This window comes from Nelumbo lutea, chromosome 1 (genome assembly GCF_056320005.1).
Source record: "Nelumbo lutea isolate HS-2025 chromosome 1, American lotus-T2T, whole genome shotgun sequence".
Lineage (NCBI taxonomy): Eukaryota > Viridiplantae > Streptophyta > Magnoliopsida > Proteales > Nelumbonaceae > Nelumbo > Nelumbo lutea.
Window position 1 is genome coordinate 109,417,118 of NC_142684.1, and position 23,749 is coordinate 109,440,866.

Genomic DNA, 23,749 nt, shown 5'->3' on the forward strand with positions numbered 1-23,749 from the left:
TATTGAAAAATAAAAAGTTGTATGATTGCATTTAAGAAATAAGAAATAAAAAAACAACAGGCCTTTAAAGTCACATCAGTATTAATTCGAATTCTATTTATATATATGAAGCTACATCAAACTATCAGGTTTGGAGACTTTGGACAAACAAACTCAATACAAGATGAAAATTCCAAGAAGCCAAAGTTGATTGAAGTTTAATTTGCAGCTGTAACATCAAGTATTAATTTCCTCAATTAATCTATCCAATTGGAAAAAAGATGACCCCCCTGGCTTTGCAGCAGCTTCTGCTCTCTTCTTCCACTCCATGGTCTTGCTCCTCAACATTTTCCCCCTCTCCCCTTCCATCAATTCCCTCACAAACTCCTCCACTTGCTCTCTCTTGACGTCGGTGCTGATCTCCATACCGATCCCCCATTTGGTGCGTGCATACAGGCAGTTAGTCTGCTGGTCGGCGAAGAAAGGCCAACAGATCATGGGAACTCCCTCACATATTCCTTCCAGTGTGGAATTCCATCCACAGTGCGTTAAAAAGCCACCAACCGAAGGATGACCCAAGACTTGCTCTTGTGGGCACCAATCCACAAGCAAACTTCTCCCTCTGATTACCTCAACGAAGTCATTTGACTTGATTTCTGATCCACCATCCACAAGATCAGGTCGAATCACCCATAAGAAAGGATACCCGGTATTAGCAAGCCCCCAAGCAAACTCCCTCAGCTGTTGAGGTGTCATAGTGACTAGGCTCCCAAAGTTCACGTACACAACTGATTTGGGTTTCCATTTCTCTAACCATTCCAGGCATCCCATCTCCTCTTTCCACAGATTTGATTCAATCGACTTCAATTTTGCATCGGATATTTGCTGCCGACAGAGCATTGATAATGGACCAATGGTGTAAAGCTGGGGAAACTTGGATCTAATGACGTCTATGACCTTTTGCTCTAGATCATCAAATGTGTTGAGAATAAGCCCTCTAGCTTTCCTAGCATTGGTCACTTGTTCGAAATTGTAGTTGAACATGGTGTCATAGCGATCCGTTGTCCTAAGGAACGTAGGTAGATCCCTTAGTCGAATTCCACTCATAGCAGGTATAAAATCGATGGGAGTGTCCAGGTACCCATTACTTAAGCAACTCTCATCTACAATAAGAGCATAAATATAATTAACTCCCTGAAAGGTGAAACTTTTTTAATTCATATCCATGATTAAAATGAAAAGGATCAAGGACTAGAAAAAAAGTATGTTGTATATATACCTTTCAGTGGGAAGTAGCCTCTTTCTATGAGCTGTTCATGATATAAGCAACACAAGAAACCACAGGCGCTTGGTGTAAAGAAGACTAACTCAGGAATGCCCAAGTCTTGAGCAACCTGTAAAGTGAAGCTCATGACCCCATCTGATATGATACAGGTGACAGGAGGCACATCTGATGAGCTATTGAGCATCCTTACTAGATTGTGGAATGGAACTACACAATCCCTTGGCATCGATCTACATAGTGCCGGAAGATCTAGTATGCCTCGCTTGTTGTCCGGTGGCAATCCGTCAGGGATGCTCTCGAATCTGAAGTCGTTCAATCCTTTGACAGACACTGGGCCTCTCGAACTCACCAGGCGCTGGTAGTTGAACTCCGTGTGGACAAAGGTGATATGGAAGCCTCTAAAATGGAGGAGTTTTGCCAGTTTGAGCATAGGGTTTATGTGGCCTTGAGCCGGAAACGGAACACAAACAACATGGGGCTTGACCTTTACCGGCTTCATTTGGCACTTGTAAATGGAAGTGGCCGGACGGGGCCGGGACACTTATTTGCTTGTGAAGATTCACTTGGGCCGTTGAATTCAAGCTTTGATTTATAGAACAGATGACAGAAACACAGGTGGGTGTTGTTTTCTGCAGCTAGCGTCACATTCACTTTTCTCCCTCTCCCTCTCAGACTGAGACCCCCAGCCGCCATCCTTTTGTCTAAACTCTAAACAGAGACAAAAACACACCTGTGCTGGATTGAACCCATTTGAACTTAATGGAGGATACGTCAAGATCTCCTCATCAGCTGCTCAGCATTTGTTTTTTTTTTTTTTTTTGTTTTATTTGTATTATACTCTTTTAATAAAAAGATAATTTATTAGAAATGGTCGAGCCAAATCAGGTGTTATTTATCAAAATTCCTGGGGTGGGTTTTGATTGGTCAAAATTCTTCCCATATTATATACCATATCTTTTCTATATCATAGATTTTTTCCATAATATTGAATATAAAAAGATATATATCATATATAAATAGAAAAAATAAGTTTATTATTATAAAATTAAGAAATGGATTATATTTTTAAATGCGATTATATGATTAAACAGATATCCGAATCCAACTATTGGAATTCTTTTTTTTTATTATTCTATTTTGATAAAAAAATAGAAACAACACTACCAAGACGCACTAACACGTGAAACTACACTACAACCATATTAGTCTCATATATAAACCATCAAACTGTCTAATTCTTTTTTTAACTCCACGGCTTTTTATTAGTCAAATATGTGGTTGGGTGTCTTGTTGGGGCAGGTTCCACATTAGATGGCTTGAGGCAGTCCTACCATCGATCGTCCACAGCGACCTCATAATGGATATGTGGTCCCAATATTGAGGTAGCCTCTTGTCATTTCATTCGACTATTGAAATTTTAATTAGAATAAGGGTAAATTTCTTTAATTATTCTTATTGTTTAATTAGTTAACTGGCTAACTATATTTTTACTGTGTATATATTGTCTTAAACTATTCTTGTTATTTTGATATCATCGTTAAATGCTAATAAACAAAAAAACTAATTTTATTTGTATTATTCTTCAAATTTTTAAAATAAAATTTAATTAATAAAAATTTTTAGAAAGATTGAAAGCAAATCGTTGCTCCGTCACCATTTCTGTTTTCCCTATCCATCTCTCCCCCCATCGCCATTTTCCACCGAACAAATATGGGACTTGGTATATGGAATCATAATCTCTTTCGAATCCTATATTTTGCTCGCAAGAGTTATTGGCCCAAATTCCCTTTTCCATCCATCCTTTTTTTTTTCTCCAAAACACACACTCAGAACGCTAAGGTCCAAAAAACTGTAGCTAAAACATGAGATATAACCACCGACAATTTGATGTCTGTGGCAAAAATTTGAGCTTTCTAAAAGATATTTATGGCCACAGTTATAATGTACCTATGGCTATAAGTTACAAGGGCAAAATATGAGCTTTAGCTACAGATAAATTGTCTGTGGTTAAAAGGTGAGCTTTACCTACAACAATTTGTCCGTGGTTAAAAATTATTCTATCCATGCCTAAAAATTATTTATAGCCACGGTTATAATGTATTTGTGGTTATAAGTTACAAAAGCAGAATATGAGCTTTAATTACGGACAAATTGTCTGTAATTAAAAGTTATTTTGTTCGTGGCTAAAAGATATTTATAACCGCGGCTATAATGTACATGTGGGTATAAGTTACAAAGGTAGAAGTTGAGCTTTAGCTAGGGACAATTTGTCCATGGTTAAAAGTTATTTTGTCCATGGCTAAAAGATATTTATAGCCACGGTTATAATATATCTGTGGCTATAAGTTATAAAAGCAAAAGTTGATCTTTAGCAACAGACACTTGTGCATGGTTAAAAGTTATTCTATCCTTGGCTAAAGAGCTATTTATCACTATAGCCACGGATAACTATAATTTCATGGCTATAATTACGAAATTAATCATCTTTAGCTACAATCGTTTTATTCCTAGCTCATAAATAATAATCATATAATATTCATTTAAAATATTTATTATTTATTATTTACTTTTTTATAGTAAATCAATAATTAAAAATTTATTAAAGTAAATGAAAATAATTAACAAATTATTAGCTCACTACTATTGCATAACAATCATAATTAATGATTTCTATTTAATAATAATTAAACTAGAAAATAAATTATTAATAATTTCACAAGTACATTAATAAAAAGAAAATAATTTCTAAAATATAAATAAATAAATATTAATTATTATTTGATTAATTAAAACTAATCATCAAATTTTAATTTAATTATTTAAGTAAATTAATAATTAATATAAAATAATAAACTAAATATGAAAACCACTAATAGTAAATTAATTAATTACCTATAAATGAAAATAATATTGACAATTACACTAAATTATTTAAATTTGTAAATAAATTATTAATAAAGTAATAGTAATACAGTATAGATAAATAATTATTAATTATTATTTTATTAATTAAATAATAACTAATGATTTGTTTAATAAATTATTTCAACCACTTTACCAATTTTTTTGCCTCAATGTAATTTTTAACTTTTTTATTTGTGAAAGATGAAAAACTAAAATAAAATATAAATAAATCAATACATATTTCATAACAACATTATTTATTCTATTTATAATAAAACATATAACATTAACCAATGTTTAAAAAGTTGGACGAGACCAACTAGTCAGATTACTGTTAAACCATGACCCAACCCTTAACCAATTTGATCATACACCTAACCCTATTTACTCCAAAAAAAAATGCCAAAACTATCCACCAAACTGGTCTAACCCAAGAACTAATGAATTGGCCTTGGGTAACTTTTTTGCTACCCATGTCTTTTAAAGTATTGAAGGCACCTTACCCTGCTATTTTTGCCATAAAACAAGGGTGATCACTTTAGCGACTTGCAAAATTTCACTCTTAGACCTAGATTTTGTGTTTAAGCCCTAGCCGAGGATTGGACCCTCATTAGAGCCCCAAATTTTAGGGTTGAGCATAGGCTTAATACTTTAAACCCTCCTTGGACTTAACTTGACCCACATATATTTAACTATATGTATATTATAGATAATATATATGTTATTTTATATTACATAGAAATAGGGCATTCAATGGGTCAAGTTTGACCTGACAAACCCAATGTTCATTAACTTATTAGGTTGGTTATAGTTCTAGGAATCAGAATTGATGAGTTGACTCTAGTTCTGGGTATATTGTCTCGATTATTATCGGTTTGAAACTGGTTCCACCTAGTCTTGAACCGATTCAAACCCAATCCAATAGTCAGATTTCTTCTCTTCTCCCCTCTTAGTGAAACCTTTTTTGTGTTACGACATTATCTTATTCAAGTCATAGTGACCAAAATCTAATGTTCAGCCTATAACACCGATGACCAACCATCCCCATTGACCTTTATTCAATAATGACATAGAAACAACAAATACACTACAACCAAAGGCATGGGTCATGGCATATTTGATGTTTCATTTTCCATCTCAAAAAGCAAATGTCATGCCACAAGCAATGAAAGATAGGGATACTCAAATTTGGTTACCAAAATGAAAAACAAATCGAGCCACTAGGGTTGGGGGATATGGTATCTCAAATTTGGGTCATGGCATATTTGATACTTGGTTTGATGGTGGCTTAGTTGGTAGGATCTCTAGTCATTGTAGCAAAGACCTAGGATCAAATTCCATTGCCACTAGGGTTGGGGGATATGGTATCTCCCATTGTGTAACCCCTGGATATATATATATATATACATTGATTTGTTTAGGTGCATGATAATTGATGATGCGCATTTTGGCAGCTCCCAGTTGGCTGGTGTTTCAGATCATCCTCTAGCTAGGATATATATATATATATATATTTGATTTGTTTAGGTGCATGATAATTGATTATGTGCATTTTGGCAGCTCCCGGTTGGCTGGTGTTTCAGATCATCCTCTAGCTAGGAGCATCCAGATCGTGCTCCATCACCTTACTATTAGTATTTCACATGTCGGTGACCCTAAAAACCAATACATATTGTATGATGCACTACACTATGTATCAATACTTTGAACCTTGGTTAAGATACTAAAATTCTAACTACAAGTTGTCCTTGGAATAAAGCTTGGGATGATGCCACAAGAAGCTATCTCTGAAGTGAAAACTCTTTCTGATGTTGAGAGATTATGTGTGTCATTTTCAAGCAATTATGGTTCTTCAGATCCTGTTCTTGCTATCAAGGTATCACATATTTTTTCCTCATATTTTCTTGCCTAGCTTCTATACTTCAATTTTTTTTGGTACTTCATATTAGTTGTTTAATCTTACTTAAAAAATTGTAAGTTCTATAATGTACTTTCTGTTGGGATCTTACAACTGTTATCACTTTAATAAGTTTAAGTTTTTACTTTTCTATTTTTCTGCTTCAGATTTAATATTATATTTTTCTATTGGGATCTTACTGCTCCCCTCCCTTTCTTCTATGGTTTGTGGTGGTCTTCCATGAAAGGAGGATCTATCATTATTTACAGAAGGAGCAGATCTAAAAACTCAACCCTGTTGATTAGCAATCAAAACAAGAGCTTCAGCAATGACCTCAAACTTCAATCAAGAATGAGAAATAGTTGAATTGTTTTCTCTCTGATCAATAATAAACCTTTCGGTAACAAGGCCTGTAAGCCATACAACAAAATAGGAACAAAAATAGGCCACACGTTTAGCAACGTTTATAAATGTAACCACATATTGATCACTTTTGACGACGGTTGTAAACGTCGTCAAAAGCCGTCAATGTTTTTGACCTGGACTAGCTACAAACGTCACAAAAAATTCAGTGTTTTTTTTTCCTATTTTCCTCATTTTTGAGGCTATCCAAATTAATTTAAATCACCTGCTTTACACCTAATTAATCACGTTTATCCATATAACCTTCTATTTGACAACAAACATATATTAAAATATTATAAAAAACTTTAACATTTGCAATTAAACATTTATGTTTAAACAAAAATATATACAAAAAAGAAGATAAAATAACATCCAAAATGAAGGGATTTCCCGTTTGCATTCGCATTCTCCTCCCTACTTGTTACATATGCACAAGAGGACCCTCTACCAAATGCTGGTTCAATGTCCTACAAAAGACAACAATTTTCGCTAAAAGATTTGAAAGTATAAACATAATTTTTCTTGGTTGATATAAAAATTAAATTTGGCTTATCTTACTGGGTTTGATGATGGAACAGCATGATGGGAATCAAAATCTCTAAGTGGAACATAAATGTTTTCCGACCCATGGCTCTGCACAAAAAAAAGTGTATTCAAACATTCTTATCAATTAAATATTATGAACATAGGGTTCAAATAAAGAGGGTAAGAATAGATAGTTGAGATCATCAATTAAATCATGCTGGTTTTTTGCTCCAAATAATAATTCACATATAAAAAGCAAGAATAGCAGATTGGTGAACTACCATAGAACTATGTGAGCATTTCTATAATTGACAAAACAGTGATTTTAGGTCCCAGATTGGTGAACTACCATAAAACTGTGAGATTCTATACAAAGCTGGAAGTGATGTTGTATCCCAACACTGAAACTAGTGGTTTTCTGAATTGCTGGATCAATGTGGTTCTCACTTCCACTAAAACATGAAATGCAAAATTTACAGCTCAATCCAACTTAATTCATGATATTGGGTACCATAAAATTCCCGTATAGAAACATGTCTTATGGTACTGATGCTTTGTGGGGTTGTGAAGCTTGTTCACTATTACTGTGGTAATGAGACCTGACCCGACCCATTTCCATCCATCCCAAGTCCAGGGATACGCCTGTGAGCTAGCATGAGTAAGGGAAATATATGATGGGATGTTTGACTGTTTATGCATGGCAGTATCTAGCATGCAGTTGAAGCCTCTAAAACAACAGTAATAAAATTAATTAGAAAAGGGAATATCAAGGAAATAATTTTCTCTTAATAGAGGAAAAGAATAAAAAAATATAAAAGAAAAACAACCTTCTTACTATGAAATGAGCTAGATACAAGCCTATAACTATTATAAAACTACTTAGCTCACTTGAGGTTTGCTAGATAGAAGAAACCTTCATAGCAAATAAGATTTGAATCTAAAGCTGTGATAGAACTTTGGAAAAATAAAAACAAATATGATAATCCTACCAAACTATTTGAATCCAGCCACAAAATGATGAATACAGAAAGGAAGAAAACCGAAATTCAGGAGCCAATTTGTAAACCAAACAAATAAAAGAGAGAGTAGCAAAGAAAATTATAAGGGAGAATGACGGTTCAGCCCAGGGTTTTTGACATTTTGAATGTTTATAGCTCTGCAGTGGAAATCAGAAATCTGCATTGGGCCTGTCCGTACTTTTCCAAAATTATAATGGCACATAGAAAAACATATTGTAATTATTTACATTGATAATCCTAGGAAAATTTCCTAGTTATCTCATGTTGGATTTCTATTGGTTTTTCTCCTCACCCCAACTGGATAAATCATGTTCGCTTGGTTTGTCTCAAGACCTGAGATGCAAGTTCCATTTGCATTGGTACAAAAGCATGGAAGTGCATTAATCGATTTAAGTGCAAATTCTGATTTAGGTTTGATTCAACTTCTACTTATAATAATCTATTCATTTTGCAGTATAATATGGTTATAAGCAGTCATTCACAGAAATCAAAAGAAAAAAAATTCTTCCCATGAGCTCATCAGGGCCCATTAAAAGGCTTCATTCATGCTCCTCTAAGTAGTAGTAGTAGTAGTAATCTCTTCTCTAACATGTAATTGGTAGTTTGTGCAATTCAATGTTTTCTTAGGTCCACAAGAAACAAGATAAATTTCTGGAAAATGTCTATAGTTTTTGTGATAGCCATACCTGAACTGTGTTGAGTGTGGGGAATGGATCAGGCATAGGCATGCCATATTATTGTGCCATCCGCTCCATGAAGGATTGCAAATGTAGCACGTGTGAATTCAGGTTCACCATGTCCGATTGAAGATTGCCCACCTTTGCCCAAAGTTGTTGGTTCTCTTGCTCCAACTGTGTCGTGTATGTGGTGACAGTTGTACTTTGAGAGGTGCTTTCGGACCTCACAGTATTAATGTTCATGGATAACACATATACCTGCAATCGCCACCCAGACACAACTTGGGTCCTTGACCTTGATTACCATCCATGACTCAACAAACTTGTCCCATGCATCATAATAAGTCTCAAGGTTTTCGTTAACAACCACTAGCTGCACACAACTAAAACCATCTTAGATCCAAAATCTTCAAACCTATATACAAAATGAGAGAGCCTTAGAAATAAAACATTAGGCTGAGTTTGGAAGGAGTACAAATGCAAATATATGCAGTGCAAATACATACAAAATACAAGGTTTTGCACTCTATATATTTGTATTTGTACTCCTCCAAACTCAGCCATAATTGAAACAAACAAATTGACCAGTCCAAACCTGTGGATCGATGGCCTTGACTACTTCCATTTCAAGGGGTTTAAAATTAAGCATCCAACCTTCAAACAAAATAGCCTGAACCATCCAAAGGGCAAAACAATAATGAGACAGAATGGAAAATTATTGATTCAGTAAGCTTTCTATTGAATAAGCTTCAGGAGTTGTGTTTTTTAAAGCCCCAATTCTAAGGTTTGTGTTTTGGGGCTTAAAAGTGTTTTGGGACTTTAGTTTAGATTATGTTTTTTTTTAAAGGCATACTTACCGAACACTTAAAACACTTTTTGTCACATTTTGGTTTCCCACAGCCCAAAACTCAAATGTGAAGCTTATCCAAACATAACCTTTAATAATCAAAAAACTGAAGATCACTATCTTACTGCTAGTGGCCCTTCAACCTCTGGCCATGTTGAAGGATCAGATCTGTCACCTCTTCCACCAAACGCAGACTGTACAGAGAGATGTATACCCTATCAATATACAATCTTAAACTCATAAATAATCTTCAAAAATAAAGAAAAGGGCTAATGATAATTTTCTGCTTACTTTGTTGTAACGTGGAAGCTTCATCCTCATGCCTGGATGGTTTACAACCCATTGTTACAGACAGGATACCATGTTTTTATGAAGAAAGGAAAACTCCATCATTTGGAACATGAATAAATCAGTGCTTTCTTAGTTCGGGAAGGGTGCAAATACAAATATGTACAGTGTCAATTTTGCACTGTACAGTATCTATTTGTATTTGCACTCTTTCCAAACTGAGCCATAGAAATCATCAAAGGCAGTAATGCAGACTGTTGAGACATACATACCTTCTTTTGTCAATCTGCACAGGTCCATCAGTGTTTCAACAGGGAGATGAAGATCATGGCTTTCAGCATTCCCCCGAAGCTGATGAAGGCAGAAATTGACAAAAATTGAAAGAACAAATCCCTTATATCTACTTTTAACAAGTTAAGGAGAAGAATATTAAAATATCAAACTGAAGGCATTAATTTCAATTGCTACCTCTAAAAGTGCATTTCCAGGATTTTCTTCTCACAGTCCAGCCTACAATAAAATCAAACCAGAAACAAAATTTTGAGTTGAAGGGGAAAATACTTCAATGAACTACAAATGATCATTACCTGATCCTCAGCTATCAAATAGAAATCATCCATTGATATTGTTGCAGAATTCCTAAGATTAATTAAAGCTTCAGAAACTCCATATTTTTCATATAGTCGGAGCAGCGAAACCAATCTGTACCACAAACAGAAATTATCTATATGAGCTGCTTATGCAAACACACTTATGGACAGTGATCAGGAAATAAGGAAAACGATATGTCCAAATGGATATCTATACCACTAAAGGAGGGATATCTTCTGCAACCTTGAACATTGACCTGTGATGGAAAATTTGATCTTCACACCAGAAGAACACCGGTATATACAAGTGATAAAATCTGGCTTTTTGAGGGATTGATAGGTTAAGTTCATTGAATTGAAATAATTTGCAGAGGTAAAGCCCACATTTTAACCACTTATGAAAAGTCTGCAATTATTTTTGGGGTCAAACCCAGTTTCTCTACAAGAGGACCTGAGCATGCAAACTCGTAAAGTTCCTACATAGAGGAAACAACCATTGGTGTTGCAGGAGACATTGAATTTAATTAGCTCTGCCTCCAGCTGTTGTTGATGATGGTGTCAAAAAATATTGAATTGTCCTGCACCGGTGAACATCCTTGGGTTAGAAAAAATAAAACAAAAACAGCAGAAAAGAGAATGAGTTTAAAAAAAAAATCTTCAACTCAAAACACTCCATTGTATTACAAAGTAAGATAAAACAAACGCACAACAGATACCAGCAAAAAACTTCAGAATGTATTAGTAGTTTAGTACAATTTTCTTTTGGGTATTACAAAAAGAAATTTGGCAAATGCATATATTATAACCACTCAAACACTTCCTGGAATATGTCTACTCTCATGCATACTGTAATTTATTTCTCATAGTTCAGAAATACAAAGTAATTAAGTTACAACACTTGGAGCAGTTACCAAACTAATCCATTTCCACGAATCCCAATAAAGAAAAATAGAAAACAACCAAAAAAAAAGGCAGAGTGGATGGAAGAAAACATTGAAATTTTAAATGAATGATTGGATTAGAGAGATGCAAAGGAATTAGTTAAAATGATCAGTTAAAAGACCCTCTTAGATTAAAGGAACTGACCTATCAATAAAATCTATAGAACTTTTAGTTTCCTTCAGATCTGATAATCTATTATAATTTTTGTTTTTTACTTTTCTATCTTCGAGTTTCCTTCATGGGGTTATGGACTTGTGGGTTTGGGCAGGAGACCTATCTGTGAAGGGCCGCTATATAGAGTTAATGTTTCTATTTTCTTATCTCTGGGAATGGAGGAGAAACAGAATTCATTTTGCATTCCACTCCCGCAAGGTAAACAGTCTACTACTCCATGATCGACTGCAACATCAATTAAGCAAAAAGAGAAGTTCCCTTACCAAGAGCAATGCATCCTAAAGCAATATTCTTCCACAAGCAAAAAGAGAAGCTCCAACATCAATTAAGAAAAAAGAGAAGCTCCCAACAAAAGATCGCACAAAAATAAATGTACATATGCACACCACTAATTTCTAGGTTTGATGAATCAGCAGAAATAAAACAGAGGAAAATTTTTTTTAAAAATAAAAGATTTTCCACTAGAAGATTTTTCAGTAAATAATCAGTAGAAATTTCTAGGTTTGATGAATATTTCCAATAGAAGATTTTCCATGAAAAACAAAGAGGAAAAATAAAAAATAAAATAAAAATTACCTGAACTCAAATCGTAATTAGAAAATGGGGTTGAAGCAGCCCCAAAATGATTTACAGCATATGAGGAGTGGAGGGAAAGAGAAAAGATGAAAGAACGACGCGGGTGAAGTAGGAGGGAAAGAGAGAAGAAGAGTGAGCGAGGGAGGGAGAAGCAGAAAGCCCAACGCGGGAGGTAGAATGAAATTTTAGTGAATGGGTTTGGGCGGGTTTAGAGTTTTAGGTTTTTCCTTTATTATATTAAAAAATAAGTTTTATTTTTTTATAAATGATCAATGTTTTAAAAACTGACCCGAAGCATAATCGTTTTGTACACTGGTTTTTGGGTGGGTTCATCTATGGTTTTAAAAACTGACCATTCTGGCCACTGGTTTCTAGATGACGGTTCAATCATCCGATTTGAATGAACGGCAGCTCCATTGCCCACAAAATGGCAATGGATGACACCAGAAACCATTGCCCACAAAATGGCAGCTCCATAGCCAGCCGAAGTTAACTCCCATATTACAAAACAGACATATTATTGTTGAGCTAAAAATAATTAACCCTTGTTTAGCCAAAAAAAAAATCAAGCATATTATTGTTCAATCTTGGCACCCACTGAAGTTAACTCCCATATTCAAAGTCGGTCATTTAATTTCCCTAAGTTCCTCTCAAGTCCACAAAGCTTTCCCTTCATTGGATAACCAGATTACTATAGTCTTTGAATCACCTTCAATAAGCAGATTAGTACCGACACTCGTTTGCTTTGCCAAACTGATGCCCTGAAGTGCTGCTAGCAGTTAGATCTGCTCTAATAGAATCTTCAATCCCTATTCGACCTTAGAACACTGCATTAACTCTGCCATGTTCATCCCTGAACACACCACCCATTCCAGTTGGACCTGGACTCCCCAAATTACTGTCATCAAAGTTGAATTTGAAAGCTCCCCTATCAGGCTGTTTCCATGGATTTTTCACCACCACTTTCAAAGACTTTATCCAATGAGTTACTCTTACTTTTTCTTTTTTCTGAACAATAACAGAAAATTTTCATTATAAGATATGAATCAAGTACAAAGGTGGGAAGAGTTAAACTTTCTTAACTCTCCCCCTAAAACAAAACAAAATTACAAAGTAGCCCAAAGCAAATGATTTCTTCCCACCCCTTGTTACCAAGTGCATCTGCAAAGAAATTGGCATATCTTTTTACCAACTGCAGCCTCACCTCCATGCTCTGAGTCGAGTCAGAGAAACCAAACCTAAATAGAAGGAACAAAGAGGAAGGGGATTAATAAATGGTAACAAAACTCACCACTGGCCTTACAAAGAGTACAGCAGTTAGGAGACAAGTACGTACCAAAAAGGCCTCTTCCTTTGAAGTTGGTCTCAAGTGTTAATTCTTTCCAAGACTTTCCGAGCACAGTGCTCCAACCCTTGGAATATACTTTATAAGTATGTAAATGTCTAAATTATTTCATTGACAATGCTGAAAACTTGGTTCAAATTCAATTAGAAGAGAATCTAAAGAGTAATAAAATGGATAACTGTTGGTGCTTCACCCCTCTTTGAACAGTGAGGTGATATTCTCAGCTGCCAGATTACCATGTTCAGGTCATACAGAAAGGTAAACCATTTAATTTGTAGATCATGGAGCTTTATCTAATTTTTTTTTTTTATGGATAAACATCTAGGTGGTACATATTTAATGGTGGGTCTCAATACATGTGCTTGGTACTTAATTTGGTTAGCATGGGATGATTGGTTCATAATCTATATTTCTTGTGCTTTATTCTTCTTATATCTTTAGGGCAAGGATAATTAGTGGAAGAACGGTAACATTTTGTTTTTTCTAGATGTTCAAGTGGAAGTGTCCAAATTGCAATCCTAGACTATATATATATATTTGATCTTATAAATAAATGATTGAGAATTTTATGAATGGTTTTTGCCTTTTACTATCTTGTTGAATAATTGCCACCTCCCAAAGATCCTAAAGTGTCTAATTCTTTCTTTTGTTCTTTCTCTCTCTTATTTTCTTTTTCCCTTTAATGTGCTTGTGCTAGGCTTAGATTCAAGAGGTTCATCTTCTCTTATCCTTTAAGTAATCCTTGTTCTAACTTTTTTTGTTTTTCTTTGTAGGTTAAACATGTTACGTGAAACCCTTAATGTGTGGCTGAAGGCAATGGATAATTTTTTACATTTATAGTTTCTTTTTTTATTTTTGTTTTTTAAGGTCATATAAACGTTAATACTAAGGGAAATTTAACATTTGTAATACATGTCAAACAAGGGGTGTATTCAAATTATTCATGGCATATAATTTCTTGTCATAATAATATAATCATTTGCTAGAAGTTATTATACAATTTTCATGTGATGTATGAATAAAACATATATTGCTTTAAGTTGTCAGTCTCAATTGTTGCTATTTTATTATTTTAATTAGAATATAGCCACAATTATTTGAAATTTTATGGTTATAAATTGAAATAATTGGCTACAATTGTGTAAGAAACCATGGTTATAGATTGAAACAATTAGCTAGGTTTTGTAAGACCGTAGCTATAAATTGAAATAATTAGTTATAATTCTGGGCATATATTGCATCTTTTAGCCACAGTTTGTAAAAAAACCATAATTATAGGTTAGAGTGTTTAATTTCGGTTTTAGCAAAAAAACTGTGGTTATAAGTTAGTACATTTAGCTATGGTTTTGTAGCAAACTGTATCTATAAATAGAAGAACTGTAGCTATGGTTTTATAAAAATCTGTGGTTATAGATTTGGATATATTAATACGGGCAGTATAAAAACCATAGCTATATGCATCTTTTAGCTACGGTTTAGCCCATAGCTAAAGGTTCATTGGTATGTGTTTGCCCTTTAGCTACAGACAGATACCGTAGATATAAATGGGTTATAGCCTTGGATAAGTTGAACTGTAGTCGTAGGCTATAGCCACGCAAACATAGGCTACGGTTTTATTGACCTTTAGCCACGGTTTTTATCCGTAGCTAAAGGTTATATTTCTTGGTTTGGCTGCTCTCTTTTTTTCTATTATTATATTATATTTACATGCATTATATGCTAGATCATGAGCTGTCCTGTTTATTTTTCTATTTACATGTGATACACATTAGCAAAAAAAGGATAGAAGTTGTATAAATTTCTGTTTTATAGGTTGAATAAGCCAGAAAGTTGTATAAATTTATGCTTCTCCATCCATCCTTGACTCTTCAGAAAATTTCCCCAAACATCTAATCCATCAAAATTCCTCCAAACCCTAGATTGCCTATGGAAACTAATCGAATACAACAAAAACGGAGGTAGAGTTCAAATCCATCATAATATAAAGTGATATAATACGACAACTCACCAACATGTCTGGATGTAGTAGGCACGTAATAGTTGTGTGACACATGTCCTAGCTAATGCACCTTTCATTCAAACATTTTTTCTTTGTTAGACAGAAATTACCCATTATTTTATTATTTTTGTTAAAATAATTAAAAATAAAAAACAATAAAAAAGGAAAGCATAAATGAGTCCCAACTCCCAACACGTTTAGGTTTTCCTTTTCATTGTTTTTATTTTTAATTATTTTGACAAAAATAATAAAATAATGGATAATTTCTATCTAACGGAACAAAAACGTTTAAATGAAAGGCACATTAGCTATGACATGTGTTACACAGCTATTACGTACTCAGTCATTGTGCTTACCTAACGTGCCTACTACATCCATACCCAATTCAAAAATCCATAGACCATTTTCTAGCATTTTCCTCTCGTGCGGAGTTTTTATGTCGCTTGGACAAGTAGTTGTGTTGTGTACACAATCGCTTTGTTGGAGAAACGCTTTGTAGCAATTGTTCTATTTCCTTTAGTTTATTTGTCCCACCCACTTCGTTTTCCAGACTCTCGGGTTCAGCTTTCAACCTGAACATGAGATGAACTCCATCAACCTCCACTCTAGTGTCCGAGGTTGGCTTCGTAGCTCTTGACACCGTTTCTGGCCCTTGAAACTCCCCCATCTCTTTAAGCAAATAAATCAAGATGTGATCTCTACGAGGATCGGCGAGAAGACGTGATCTCTTTGCCTCTCTCTCTATGCAATCTTTCTTTTTCTTCCTCTTCTTCTTCTCCAACTACCACTTCTATTCTCTTCTTTTCTTCCTGCAACTCCCCGCCCTCTTCTTTTCTTCCTCTCTTCTTCTCCTCCTCTATTTCTCATCCCGGAGATTTCAATTGAGACTGGGTTGGTGAGTATATTGGACAAGTGCCTGACATTACAGGAATTGAAGTTGCACCACTATACATGATGAGAGGTGATTTGACCCAACCTGATGAACAAAGGACATGTGGACGAAATTTGCCAATCAGGTGATGGCTCAGCACTTCTTACCACCTCAACAAATCGGTCACCTCGGGTGTCCCAATCACCATGGATCGCCCCGAGGACAGGATATCCCGGATGCTCGTATTTGCCAAGGTGACACATAGAAAGTTCTAGAAGCCCGCCAGTTGTCTCTGAACCTTTCGGGATCATGCTGCACATTTGTAGGTCTTATCCTTATCCCGCCCGATTTGGGTGGACACGATGAGGTTTATCGGCCAGCACGTTATCCACCTTCCGGAGCGGAACGGACTCCTATTGCTCGGCTCAAGGATCTCAGAGAGGTTTCATGAGGCTCACGATAGCCCAACTATATAAGGGCATTGGCCCCCATAGCACAAGGTACGCACGATTACTTGTTCACTAGCTATTTGTATTCAAGCATTTAGCTCACCACTAGAGAACAATACAAACTTAAGCATTGGAGCGACCTCGCCAGGTTAGCCTCCCCGGGTTCTCTGATCTCTCTTTTTTTGCAATCTAAGCCAGCTCGCGTAGCGACCAGCATCCAAGTAACCTCCCAGCTAGGAGCTTCCAAATCGTGCACCATCAATTGGTGTCGTCTATGGGAAACGATCAAAAGGTCAAGTTTTCTACCTCACTATTTCATTCACTCAATGGCTTCTCCAAACAACATTGGAAAGAGCGCCGACATGACTGTCTCTAGGGGGTAGGAGCAGACTGCTACTAGCCAAGAGTTCCCCACTATCTGCATCAACCAGTTCACCATTCCCCTCACTGTCTCGGGGATCCCTATTGTATCAACCCAACAGACACAGTACCAAACCCAACCATTAAACGTTCCCTTGCCCCAGGTAAGCGCTACTTTCTCCATGTCGGAACCCTCTATGGTCCCTCTTGGGGTTAGGAACTAGCAGTTCAACGAGCTGGTCCAAAGTGTCTGAACCATGCAACTGCAAATGCAACAAATCCACCAGTTCCAACAGTTCCAACAATTCTACCACTACCAACAGTACTAGCAGTAGTTTTCACAACTGCAGCCGAATCAACATCAACCTCAAAACCAGAATCAGAACCAGAACCAGAACCAGCATTGGGCCCATAATCAGTAGGAACAACAAGGTGTATGATGATCTCCTCCTTGGAGTGTGGGAAACTCATAGGTCCAGGTCCCTCCCCGGGACCAGACCCCACCTCGGGGTAGAGTTGATGATCAGCGTACATCCCAACCTTCTCAGAGAGGAAATCCTAAAGACAAGTCTGAAGTCAGCCAGCATATGAGGACTAATAAGCAATAACACTCGTGGCCTGAGAATCACAAGTCGTAGGTCAATGACCGCCAACTTGGAGCACGAGGCACAGACTCACGACGAGACCCTCGGCTCCCCGTAATAGTCAACAACAAGTTCACGACCGAGAAGATGCTAGTAGGAACCCACTCCCACCTAATGACAGTGTCTAGGAGTGAAAACGAACCAAGGTCGAAGTACCCGATAACACCGAGGTCAATAGCACAAATGTGGAAGTAGCAAAGAAGCAGCGACGACACCGCAAGATGCACCGATCTTCCGCTAGGAACAATCTGCCACCAAGAAGCAGTCAGCCACTAGAACAAAGAAGGGTGAGAGAGGAAGTGAGCTCGGTAGCTACACAGCTGGCTCCTGCTTTGTTGAGTCGGCCCTTCCCTTGTCACTTGAGATACTAGCGGCCCTGAGGCCAAAGGACTTCAAGACACCTACCTTAGAGACATATGACAGAAAGTTTGACCCCAATGAACACATCGATGCATTTCACTCTCAAATGCACCTTGCATAAGCAAATGAGGTGTGTATGTGTGTGGCCTTTTCTACCACTTAGAGGATTATCCAAGCAATGGTACAGAAAACATCACACCGGGCTCGATCAAAAGTTGGGCTCAGTTCGTCGATATGTTCACTGCCCACTTTGTCACTAGTAAGAAGTTCCTGAAATCACAAGCAAGCCTTTTGAACGTGGTCTAGAGGGAGAACGAACCAATTCGAAGTTACATCAAGTGCTTCAACGAAGAGTGTTTGCTTATCCCCGACCTTGATCCGGTTGTGCACCTCATTGCAGCGTGAAAGGGAATTAAGCACAAGGAGTTCGCATGGTACCTCGGAGTACATCACCCAAGGACGATTGCGGAGTTCCTCAACCATGCTGAGAGGTTCATGAGCACTAGAGAAGCTCTCAGCCCAAAGGTAGAGGTCCAACAAGGCAAGAAGAGGAAGAGAAAGGATGAATGAGCAAGCAACAATAAGTCCAGGTGAAAGAAAAGCAAGTCTCCCCGTTAGAGAAGTAAGTCACCATCTCAGGGTTCCAGGTCAAGTCAGTGATCTAGGACCCCTCCTGTTGAAAGAACGTCCTACACCCCCTCAATGCAAAGCGAGGTGAAATCCTGATGGCAATCAATGATTCTTCCTTCTTTTGTCAAGTGGCCACCTAGGCTATGGGGACATCCGATGACCAGGAACCCTAATTTCTATTATCACTTTCATCCCGACGCCGGGCACAGCACTAAAAACTATCGAAACCTCCGCGATGAGATTGAAGAGCTCATCCGCCACTGATATCTGAAGATGTACATCTTCCATGAAGGAAGAGAATCAGCAGACCATCAAGCTAACCAGAGAAGAGAAGCTCCAGAGTCGAGCAAGCGAAATGATCAGCCACCCTAGCAATAGCAGCCACCTAAAGACAGACTAATCCATGGGGTGATCGACATGATCACTGGCAGGTCCATTGTTGTGGGGTGTACCACAACAGTGGGGAAGACCTCGATCCGAGAGTTAGAGCAAGAAGTAAAAAGCCCACCAAAGCAACCTCGGGTGGAGGAGCCAATCTACTTCATCGAGGATGATGTGTGTAGGATATAGTATTCACAGGATGATGCCTTCATCGTCAAGCTTGTAATTAACGACTTCGAGGTAAAAAGGATACTAGTGGATTCAGGGAGTTTGGCCGACATCCTGTTCAAGGAAGCATTTGACAAGTTGCAGTTGAAGCAAAGCGACATAAAGCCAGCAGATTCACCTCTGGTGGGGTTCAACGACGAGGTGGTCAGACCCCCTGGTCGAGTCACAGTACCAGTTGCAACAGGGACATGGCCAAACTTAGTGCACTTCGAGCACACGTTCTTGTGATCATGACTCCATCCCCCTACAACGCAATCTTAGGTAGGCCCATGTTGCATGCCTTACATGTAGAGGTATCAACCTACTATTTAGCAATGAAGTTCCCAACGATTTGCAGAGTGGGGGTAGTACGAGGTAATCAAATCGAATCTCGTAAGTGCTACGTGGTCCCGTTGAAGGGTAAGGCAAAGTTGGCAGATGACGTCGAACTAGAGCAACCATCCGAGCACGCAGAGGAGCAAGCTACCCCGATGGAGGAGACAGTCCATGTACCAGTTTCCTAAGCTGAGCTGACGAAGGTCCTCCAGATCGGCGCTCTGCTAAAAGAACCACTTTGGTCGCAATGAGTAAGTTTCTTACTCAATAACTTAGATGTTTTTGCTTGGTCCACGGCAGAAATGCCCGGCATTGACCCTAGCGTAATTACTCACAAACTGAATGTGGACCCTTTAGTCATGCCAGTTAGACAAAGAAAATGAAACATCACCTCAGAACGGTGGAGGGTAGTTGACAAGGAGGTCGGGAAGCTCCTCACAGCAAACTTTGTTAGGGAGGTCCATTATTCGAGCTAGGAGGCCAACCCCGTGATGGTGAAGAAGGCAAGTGGAAAGTGGCACATGTGCGTCGACTACACTGGCCTCAACAGAGCCTGTCCAAAGGACTGCTTCCTCCTTCCCATAGTAGACTGCTTGGTAAACGCGACCCCGAGGCACGAGTTGCTAAGTTTCATGGATAACTACTCCGACCACAACTAAATTAGGAAGGACGTAGCCAACCAAGACAAGACCGCATTTGTAACTGAGCTAGAGCTATATTGTTATAAAGTGATGCCCTTCGGATTGAAAAATGCTAGAGCAACTTTCTAGCAACTTGTAAATAAAGTTTTTGAACCTCTTTTCAAAAATAAAGTAGAGTGTTATGTTGGTGACATGGTCGTGAAGACTCTATTTTCGAACTCTTTATGTCTAAATTAGCGGGTCGGTGCCTACCCTTTTTCAAGGCAATTAAAAAGAACGAAGACTTTGTATGAGCCAAAGAGTGCCAACTCGTGTTTGATGAGCTAAAAAAAATACTTAAGTATTGCAACGGTTTTAACCCGATTTGAGGAAGGTGACAAGTTGAAATTATACCTCTCTGCGAGTGACGAGGTGATCAGCTTGATACTAATTAAAGAAGTAGACCGGGTCCAATGACCCATCTACTATGTAAGTAAGGTTTTGCAGGCTGTAGAAACCAAATACCCCGACATCGAAAAGCTAGCACATGCGTTGATAGTAGAAGCTCGGAAATTATGTCCGTACCCACACGATCGTCGTCCTCACCAACAAACCATTGAGGCACACTTTATTGAAGCCCAAGGTGTTAAGGAGATTGACGAAGTTGGTCATCAAGCTGAGTGAGTACAACATCCGGTTTGAGCCACGTCCAGCGATCAAAGCCCAAGTATTGGTGGATTTCATTGCAGAATGCACATCCAGCACACTGGCCCCTGAAGTGACTGAGTCGGCTAGCACATTGGAGGCTTCGACCAACACGACACCGATCCCGGTCAGAGAAAATCCAACCTGGGACGAGGAGCCCTGGATCCTCCAAATAAATGACTCATCTAATCAGCAAGGAAGCGGTGTTGGATTGATATTGTATGGGCCGACCGAGATGAAGCTAGAGTATGCTCTCCGGTTTAGATTCAAGGCATCGAATAATAAGGCAGAGTATGAGGCTTTGATTGTCAGGCTAAGTCTGGCGAGGGAAATTGGCGTGAAGCACCTTGTAGTGTGCAGCGACTCCCAGTCGGTGGTGAACCAGATCAACGACGACTACGAGGTCAGAGATCCAACAATGACAGCCTATCTACCTAAAGTGAGAGAGCTCTTGCTGACCTTCCTCTCTTGGTTCATCCGACATATACTGAGATATGAGAACACTAAAGCCGATGCCCTGTTGTGGTTGGCGAGCACTAGTGACAACATGATGCGAACGGTGTACATAGAAGACCTGCCTTAGCCTAGCATTCTCGGGGGGGGGGGGGGGGGGGGTAGAAGAGGTCGCTCCTGTGTTGCCAGGGGAACCAAACTGGATTGATTCATTCATCAATTATCTGCTGCATGGGATCCTACCAGAAGAATGCAATGTAGCTCGAAGGGTAGAACATCAGTCAGCTCGGTATGTTGTTATCGACGGGCGGCTATATAGGAGGTCCTTCACACTCCCCTACCTATGTTGCTTGTGACATTCAGAAGCAGATTGAGTACTCCATGACATCCATGAAGGACTTTGTGGAGGGCACTTCGGGGGTAGGGCGCTAGCCCAAAAGGCATTAAGACAAGGGTACTACTGGCCCACCATGAAGGCGGATGCACTCAAGCTCATCAAGAAATGCGACAACTGCCAAAGGCACACCAACATCCTTCATCAACCTGCTGCCAATCTAAAATACCTGACCAGCCCGTGGCCGCTTGTGCAGTGGGGGATAGATATCCTCAGACCGTTCCCATCGGCAGCCGAGCAAAGAAGATTCTTGGTCGTGGTGGTTGACTACTTTACGAAGTGGGTGGAGGCTGAGCCGCTGGTAACAATTATAGCTCAAAACGTGTAGAATTCTTTTGGAAAAACATAGTGTGCCGCTTTGGGATACCCAAGGTGTTGATTTCAGATAATGGGAAGCAATTCGAAGACATCAAGTTCCAAAATTGGTGTGCTGAAATGGGGATCCAATAGAATTTTACTTCAGTTGCACACCCTTAAGCGAACAGACAGGCTGAGGTGACGAACAGGCCAATCCTCCACAGATTAAAAGCTCGCTTGGCGTGAGCTAAGAGGCTATGGGTGGACGAACTGCCTAGTGTCCTCTGGGCCTAATAAACTACTATCAAAACTACAACCGAGGAAACGCCTTTCAACTTGACATACGGAATGGAGGTTGTGATCCCTGCGGAGATCAAAGTACTGACATTGAGGCTTGACACGTACGACGAAATTGCCAACGACGACGAGCTCCGAACTAACCTAGACCTGATCGAAGAGGTACACGACCTGTCCTACATTTGAACTACAGCCTACCAGCAGCAAGTAGCTCAATACTATAATGCCCGGGTCAAGAAACAATAGTTTGAGTTGGCAACAAGGTGCTCCATAAAGTGATGGTACCTGAGCCCGGCGTAGGTAAGCTCGGTCCGAATTGGGAGGGTCTGTATAGGGTGAGGCGAAGGTTCGGGGAAGGCACATACGAGCTAGAGACGATGGAAGGGAAGTCGGTACTCCAAGTATGGAATGTTGACAACCTAAAGAAGTACTACCTATGAGCTCGAGAGATAGATATCCTCCAAAAATTAACTAAGTCTAGAAGACCACCGAGCTAGCCATATTATAAATCGAGGAGTGGAATGTGAGTCGCTCCCAGAGCCTAAGGGCCACGATGATCGAGCAAATGACTCGGCGCAACCTAAGACCTAGTCACTTCGGCATGGGCAACCTAAGACCTAGTCGCTTCGGCATGGGCAATATAAAACCCAATTGCCTCTTTGGCATGGATAGGTGAAAAGTAGCCCACGTGCAGGCAGGTCGGGCGTATACCTTACATTGTCTGCTCACTTTGGCATACATTGACATTGTATTATTCTTACTTACACCGAGCTTGTCAGCTCGACACATCGGAATAATCCACACTTAGAAAATTTTTCACACAATCAAGATTTTTGCATAAGGAGGGGAACAAAAGGATTCTATTTATTCTCTCGAACTCCGAAGAAGTCTTGTAAGCATGAACAATGCGAGTACCGGCTTCCTTTAGTTCTTGGGAGAAGATAGCCTCGCGTTCAAAAAGGAGAGCCTTCTTCTCCTCAACCTCCTACGTCAACTCGTAGATGCGCTCCTCCTTCCGCTTCGCCTCTGCCTCCCGCTTCTTCACCAGCTCCACAGCCTTCAATGTCCTGGATTGGCACTCCACTGCTTTCGATTCGGCAGCCAAAACCTTCGCCTTTGACTCCGAGACTTGCAATAGCTCCATCTGACGGTCAGACTGCTCCAAAAACGAGTGGGTCATCAAGTTTGTCTACAAAAGAGCTGTACCGATCAGTAAGGCAAGGAAAGCACAAAGGACGGAGAAGTGAAGTTAGAAACGTACCACCATCAGATGACCCCATGCAGTGGCAGCGT

At 38.8% G+C, this 23,749-nt stretch overlaps 1 protein-coding gene and 1 pseudogene across 2 annotated transcripts; both read right to left on the reverse strand.

The window, feature by feature from the left end:
• Positions 1 to 63: 63 nt before the first annotated feature.
• LOC148876731 (7-deoxyloganetin glucosyltransferase-like) lies at positions 64 to 1,979 on the reverse strand. Its single transcript, XM_088980456.1, has 2 exons — positions 1,259 to 1,979; positions 64 to 1,142 (listed from the first exon to the last, which is right to left on the reverse strand). The coding sequence occupies exons 1-2, from the start codon at positions 1,761 to 1,763 to the stop codon at positions 217 to 219; spliced, it is 1,431 nt and encodes a 476-aa protein (XP_088836582.1). The 5' UTR covers positions 1,764 to 1,979; the 3' UTR covers positions 64 to 216.
• A 4,758-nt stretch (positions 1,980 to 6,737) lies between these two features.
• On the reverse strand, positions 6,738 to 10,985 carry LOC148876732 (D-glycerate 3-kinase, chloroplastic-like; annotated as a pseudogene). Its single transcript, XR_016105556.1, has 10 exons — positions 10,634 to 10,985; positions 10,414 to 10,528; positions 10,295 to 10,336; positions 10,099 to 10,177; positions 9,830 to 9,861; positions 9,664 to 9,732; positions 9,287 to 9,361; positions 8,701 to 9,064; positions 7,029 to 7,103; positions 6,738 to 6,937 (listed from the first exon to the last, which is right to left on the reverse strand). The product of XR_016105556.1 is annotated as a D-glycerate 3-kinase, chloroplastic-like (transcript).
• Positions 10,986 to 23,749: the final 12,764 nt, after the last annotated feature.

Excerpts from the sequence above, each read along its gene's own strand:
- LOC148876731 (XM_088980456.1), bottom strand. The coding sequence starts at position 1,763 with ATGAAGCCGGTAAAGGTCAAGCCCCATGTTGTTTGTGTTCCGTTTCCG. Across the intron at positions 1,143-1,258 it reads AGGCTACTTCCCACTGAAAG|ATGAGAGTTGCTTAAGTAAT; the intron begins GTATATATACAA and ends CTCTTATTGTAG.